Source organism: Chrysochloris asiatica, unplaced genomic scaffold (assembly GCF_000296735.1).
Source record: "Chrysochloris asiatica unplaced genomic scaffold, ChrAsi1.0 scaffold00045, whole genome shotgun sequence".
In the NCBI taxonomy this organism is placed as follows: Eukaryota; Metazoa; Chordata; class Mammalia; order Afrosoricida; family Chrysochloridae; genus Chrysochloris; species Chrysochloris asiatica.
Genome location: NW_006408563.1, coordinates 10024941 through 10032230, shown reverse-complemented (window position 1 = coordinate 10032230; position 7290 = coordinate 10024941). Strand labels below are relative to the sequence as shown.

At 35.5% G+C, this 7290-nt stretch overlaps 1 protein-coding gene across 1 annotated transcript in view; it reads right to left on the bottom strand.

The window, feature by feature from the left end:
* LOC102841965 (protein FAM126B-like) overlaps positions 1 to 5577 on the bottom strand; it is a 58889-nt gene extending 53312 nt beyond the window's left edge. The window contains exons 1-2 of the mRNA XM_006861988.1: positions 5527 to 5577; positions 3452 to 3553 (exon numbers count right to left, since the gene is read on the bottom strand). Coding sequence (XP_006862050.1) covers positions 3452 to 3553; positions 5527 to 5577 — 153 coding nt within the window. The remainder of the gene's footprint in view (positions 1 to 3451; positions 3554 to 5526) is intronic.
* Between the last annotated feature and the right edge of the window lie 1713 nt (positions 5578 to 7290).

The following is a 7290-nucleotide window of genomic DNA, read 5'->3' as shown; positions in this document are numbered from 1 at the left end:
AAATTTGGATATATATTTAAGATTGAGTAAAATTACGTTAGAAAAAAATCTTTTTCTAAAATTAAATTTTCTACTTCTAACTTAATTTTTATATTTACATACCTTTGATCTCCTTTTTCTAAGCCAGAACTCAATATATAAATTATAATATATGAGGGGAAGTAAAAAACTATTGCTAACAATCAGGAAAACCTTGATTAAACAAAAATATCAAAATGTGAAGCTATTGCTTCTTGACATATCCTCCATTTAGGTCTATACACTTCTTTCTGAAGGCAATCCTTTTCACATCTCTAACCCTTCCCAGAAGCATTTTGTTCTCTTTAATTTACACCTCCCATCAAAATGGCAGATTTGGCATCCTTGAAGTACTCAAATCATGTTCCTTTTAAATGCCCTTTGAGTCTAGGGTACAAAAAGATGTCTGAAAGGGAAAGATCAGGGCTTTAGGATAGATGGGATAAGGTTTTCCAAAGACATTCTCACAGGACAGCCCATGCTACACTTGAAAAATAAACAAGTGCATTGCCACAATGGAAAAAAAATGCAGTTTTCCATTTTGTTAAAACTTCTTCGTGACAGGTCCCCAGTACTGTCCCGTGTCCTTTGGGAAATCTATCACAACTATCCTGTTTGGAAGCTCTAAAAACAGTTGCCGTCAACTTCTGCGCTAGTCTCTCTGCCCTGGACTTAAACCGACCTTAAAGATCCCTTCAGAAGTCATTGTTTTGAATGGATTGTTTATTTTTAAGGCACTCTGTCCTGGTATGGCGCTATATAAGATAATGCACCGGACAAGGTTGGTTTGAACTGCAAAGTCAGCATTTCAAACTCACCAGTCATTCCTCGGAAACCTTATACAGGGTCTCTAAGAGTAGGAAGCAACTTGATGGCATGTAACAACAGAGATTGGGACCCTGATATAGCATTGTAAGATAAGCATTGGGCTGGTAATGGAACGGTTGGCAGTTCAAACCCACCAGTAGCTCTTAGAGACACTGCTCAGGGTTGTTATGAGTCAGAACTGACTTGATGGCATACAACAACAGAAACTAAGACAACTGTATTACTGAGAGAATTTTCCTTCAGCCATCCACTGAGAGTAGAGACAAGTTTAAATGCATTTTCTTTGGAATACACCATGCATGTATGAACTGTACATGCATGTAAGGAGTTCTGGTGTGGCACTGTAGGGAAAGCACTGGACCGCTAATTGCAAGACTGGTGTTTCAAATCCACTAGCCACTACTTGGAAACCCTAGATAGGGTCATTGTGAGTTGGAATTGACTTGATGGCACTTAAAAAAACAATATAAATAAAACAAAAGAAATAGTTTATAACCTCCAACAAATTCAAACTTAAAAAAAAAAAAAAGCCTTTTCTTAGTTAGCTGTCACACACAGTTAACCTAATCACATTTGTAACTCTTTAAGTAAACACATTTTCAGGTTGCCTCAAGGAAGCCCCAAAGAAATTATGGTAACATAAGGAGCTCTCGTAGCATAGTGGTTATAAATCGGGCTGCTAACCTCAGGGTCAGCAGTTCGATACTATCAGCTGTTCCGCAGCAGAAAGATGAGGCTTTCTGCTCCCATAAAGATTTACAGTCTCAGAAACCCTGCACAGGGTCACTATGAGTCGGAACTGACTCCACAGCACGTAACAACAACAATAACAAGGAAATAATACTGTATTTTTCTTTTATCGTATTTTAGTTTATAAAAATCTGAAAATAATTGGACAAATCTTTATGGAGTACATCATTTGCATTTTTCCTTCTATTTACATTTCTCTTTATTACTATTTACTGACAATTGTTTATAAAGTTCTAACCATTAATTTTTCAAAGGCACAGTGTAAGCTCAACATTTATAAAATCAAGTATATTTATTCAAGTTTCCTAGATTCCATTAACATTTTCTGTCATTCTTTATTATTACAAAGGGATATATTACCAGCACACAGAGAAAGGGCCAATACCCTCTCTAAGTAATTCTCAGTTACCAATCCTACCATCAGTATCCATCATTAAGAGAGAAATGAGGATAAAGAACTTTTGCCTTTTGCAACTTGAAAAAGCAAAGATTATATATTTTGGGAGTAGGCTAGTAAATGAGAGACAGTAAAAAAGGCAAAGGGTACTTTTTATAAACACATGTGACTTCTAATAAAAATGATAGCATTTTAGAATCTCACTTTGTAATCCATTATTTTTCTAATATTTATCAAGTATTCATTATGTACTTGGTAAGTATTCGACTCTGAGGAAATAACAAACTCAGAATATATATGATCACTGCCCTTGAAGAGCTTACACTCTAAAGAGAAAGCATGAAACAGACAAATTTTAATAAGCAAGGTTTTAAGTGTTTAGTCAGCACAAACCAAAGGGTAGGGAACACATTCATTATTCAAACAGAATTTTGAAAACTCCTGACCAAGAAGGATATGCATATTTGTAAAAACATTACCCATATCTAAAATCTCAAAACATTCAAAAATAACACAGCATGAGAAAAAGAAGCAAATGAACCCTTCAACTGCTGCTACAAATAGCAGCAGATGCAAACCTAACTGAGATGAGATAGGAAAGAAAGAGGTCAGTAAATAAACAAGCTTTTAGTAAAAGAACAAAAATTAAAATGTACTGTAAGTTAAGCTGCTGGTTAGGAGATGATTACCTGAACTTCTTCAAACTCACTTCAGTACACAGCAGAGGCCTTCTTGGAGGCTGTATCTGGGAAGATAAGAAGCTACTTTCCTGTGTGTTCCTCTCATTTCCATGTTAAAGCATACATGAAACTATGATGATCAAACTGTATGTTGTACTAATGTGTAATGGGAAGATAATGTGTGTACTTTCCATCAGTTAATATATAGATTCAAAAATGGCATTTTTTCCCTTTCTATACAATGGATGCACTTATGCTAAGTTTTTGATCTTGATCATTTTGACTAAAAAAGTAATTTCTTTGATGAAAATTATAATTTACTTGCTGTAGCATTCATTCTGTGTTATAAACTTGATTTCCATGACTAGAGTAATTATATATAATTCTACATTATGAATCAAATGACTGCAAACAATGTTTAAAATAAATAAATCTCAATCACAATAGAGTTAAATTTGGGTTTCTGGAGAAAATATTCACAGCGAAAAATTTCAAATGAAATGATAATCTATTAAGATGATGGTCACTCAAATAAAGAATCAACACATATTACCCTCAATCGGAACAAAGTTAATCAAAACATTTCAAAATATGAAAAAGACAGAGTTGGTGGAAGCCAAAGCAACTATCAGAATGAAAACAGCAGAAAGACAGTATTTCAGTTCCACTAATACAGATTTTTTTTTTTTTTTACAAAGGGAAAATTACAAAACTTTTATTATAGATATACTTGTTTCATTCTACTATGTTAAAATTATTTTTAATAAAATTCTCCTACCTCATTATTTGAATCTTGAATAACTTTGTAGAGGGCTGGTACCAGTGTTTTTTTCCGGTGTAAAGTTGCTGCATAATTGGTGATCTGAGTGTCAGGTAATGTCTAAAAGAAAACACCAAAATAAACAAAAGACAACTTAATATTTGGGAAGCCAAGAACTTTATCTTACATGATCCTACCTGAAAAGAGTTATAATAGAATCAACTAAGAAAAGTGAAATTAATTAATATAAAAAATAACCATGATACCCATTTGACCTTGCCTTGATGGCTTGATATTCAGAACTCAACTAGAGGAAGATAAACAACAGAGAAAACCAACAACTCAATTTTTGATAAAGGAAACAAGTGTAAATTGCTACAATTTGATGAGCTTGACCTAGACTCATGGAGGTAGTAACTCTAAATACCAACAGAGAGGGAAGGAGTCTTCATAGCAAGTATCAATGCTATACCGTCTGTACACAGTGTAGATAAGGACGGGCAATTTAGACACTGGCTACATTAAATGAGGGGATGATACAGGCACGAAGGGACTGGCTTACAAGGTTTCAAGGGGGAGATAGTTTAAGAGTGTTTGGGGGAAGAAAGAGTCCTCACTGCATAGTTTCATCTTGTACAGATGGGTCTGGTGAAAAGAGATGGGGATAAGATTCTTATGATCAATAGTGAGTAGTTGTTACCATGACTAATTGTGACTGTCACAACTATCCAGGTAGAAGTTTTAAAACAAAAACGAGGGAGCAGTTAATCTTACAGTACAGAAACAAAGGACCCTAGGATCATCAAGGGAGAGGAGCATTAAGCAGAATGCGGGACCTTATCCAGTGAAGCACCGATACCAGAGAGGAGGCAGAGATGGGGACATGAAGAGAGGGAGCAGCTGAGGACTCAAGATTCATGGAAAGAGAGGGACTAAGAGATTGTGGTCAGGAGGCAGACTTGTTGAATGTGCCCTTTGGTGGTGTAAATTATTATATACGCCTGAGAGTTGTTTTTAAAGAAAAAAAAAAAAAAAGAGCTAAAGTGAACAGAGGCAAATACTGTTAACTGACGGTACATGGAGGAGATTATAATCATTGTAATGAAACAAGGTGTATGATTTGTTGAATGTAAAACTGATGATCTGCCATGTGAATTTTCACTCAATCCACAATAAAATCCTTAAAAAAAAACCAAAAAACCACGAGAATAAACTATTATTTTAAGATGCTATTTTATACAATTATTTTAACTATTCAACCTTGAAAAATAATTAGAAATCACAAATGAAAAACAAGATTAATTGAAATCGGTCACCTTAAACTAGTAAACTGGTCTACAAAGTAATGCAGGAGATATTTCAATTCTTACATTTTATATTTTTAAAAGCCCTTTAATTGCAACAACTTCATAAATTCTATGATTTCCAATCATGAGTGATTGTTGTTTATGGGAAACAAAAACCTAAATAAAACACATGTCCTATTTCTGTACTTTATTAAAGCTTGAAGGCTGACCCTTTCACTATGTTTTAAAATTTAGATATCCCTCAATTATATCCTTTTTGTATACTATCTTCTAACCATACCCATAGAAGTGCTTTCTTTAAGAGTTGTAACTGAAACATTTAGTTCGTATTTTACTATTTTCACTTCATATCAAAACATCTGTACAAGTTTCTCCAAAGAGCACATATTTGCTGTACGACTAAATTGTTGTTGTTGTTGTTAGGTGCCATCGAGTCGGTACCGACCCATAGTGACCTTATGCACAGCAGAATGAAACACTGCCCGATCCTGGGCAAACCTCACTACTGTTGCCACACTTGAGCCCACTGACGCTGCCACTTGGCCAATCCATCTCGTTGGGGTTCCTCCTCTTCTTCTCTGACCCTCCGCCTTACCAAACACAATATCCTCCTCCAGTGACTGTTCCCTCCTGACAATATGTCCAAAATATGAGACGAAGTTTGGCCATCTTGGCCTCCAAGAAACACTCTGGCTGCACCTCTTCCAAAAAGGATCTACTGGATCCGATTAAATTACTGACACTAAAATCACATAATACATTTGTACCCCCCACAATCCAATTTACCTTGAATTCTGATAACCATTCTTCCACAACACCACGTTCAGATCCCAGCATCTTCTACTTTTTAGTTTTCTTTTATATCTGAAAGGAAAAAAAAAACAAACACTGAAAGTGAGGACAGAATTTCTTACAGAAACTACCAGAAACAAAAGATGTATGCCTTAAGCTAAAGGAGAAACTTATTTAGCATATATAAAGATAAGTAAAAAAGTATTGCTATAAAATCACAGAAAACTTGATTAAAAATATCAAAATGTGAAATGTCTGTTTCTCAGCATCTCCTCCATCTATGCCTATACACTTCTGAAGGATGTATGGTGGTGTAAATTATTAGATATGCCTGAGTGGTTTTTTTTGTTTGTTTTTAAAAAAATGTAAAGTGAATTAAGAGAAATACTGTTAACTGATTGTACATGGAGGGGATTATAATTTTAATGAAACAAGGTGTATGGTATGTTGAATGTAAAACTGATGATCAGCCCTGTAAACTTTCACTCAATCCAAAATAAAAACCTTAAAAAAAAAAAAAAAAAAAGGTAAGCAAGTCAGATTAAGCTTGGATATTTCAGCAGAAACCATGCAGGGAAGAAGGCAATGGGGAGACATTAAAACCCTGAAAGAAAAAAACTGCCAACCAAGAATTCTTTATCCAGCAAAGCTATCAATCAAATACGATGGTGTCATCAAAACATCCCAGGATAAACAGAAGCTAAGGGATTTTTCCAAAGCCAACCCTACGCTACAAAACATCCTAAAGGGATTTCTGTGGACTGAAAACCAATAAGAACAGACAACAACCAGAGAATGACAAAAGTGGCAGCACCTCCCAGTATTGAATCGACAGAAGGAAGAGTCGAGAACAGAACAAAAAGATAAGAACAAACTCAGAGAATCTGGAGGTCAGTCTATGATCAAAACAATCACAACGTGAAGGAAGGTAAACATGTACGAACAGACATCCAGATGATGAGAAGGTCAGGTAGATCACAAGATAATATAGACTGCACTAAGTAGAAGGAAAAGTTAATGGAATATAAGGTAACCACAAAGAAAATTAGCACTTCATAACATACCAAGACAATGAAAATCCAAGACGAATATGGAAACATTAAAACTATGAGGAAACTCACAAGAAAGAACACAAAAACCATGAACTCAGCACAGGAAGAAATGCAGAACAAAGACAGCAGTAACACACAAAAAACCCAAACATAATGGCAGCAATTAATCTATACCTGAAAATCAAAACATCTGTACACATTTCTCCACAGAGCACATATTTGCTACTATCCTCAGGGTCAGCAGTTCGAAACTACCAGCTGCTCCGTGGAGAAAGATGAGGCTTTCTGCTCCCGTAAAAATTTATAGCCTCGGAAACCCTGTACAGGGTAGCTATGAGTTGGAACCGACTCCACAGTACATAACAACAACATCGATAATTACATTGAATGTAAATGGATTAAATGCACCAGTTTAGAGCCGGAGCATGGCAGAATGGATAAGAAAACAAGATCTTTCAATATGCTGTCTGCAAGAGACACATCTTACACACAGAGACAAAACAGATTAAAAGCCAAAGGATGGAAAAAAAATTATCAACACTCACAGAAGTAGCAGTCAAGAAACATGATATCCTTCTCCAGCAACTGTTCCCTCCTGACAATATGTCCAAAGTATGAGACACGAAGCTTAGCCATCCTGGCCTCCAAGGAGCACTCTGGCTACACTTCTTCCAAAACAGATCTATTGGTTCTTTTGGCAGTCCAT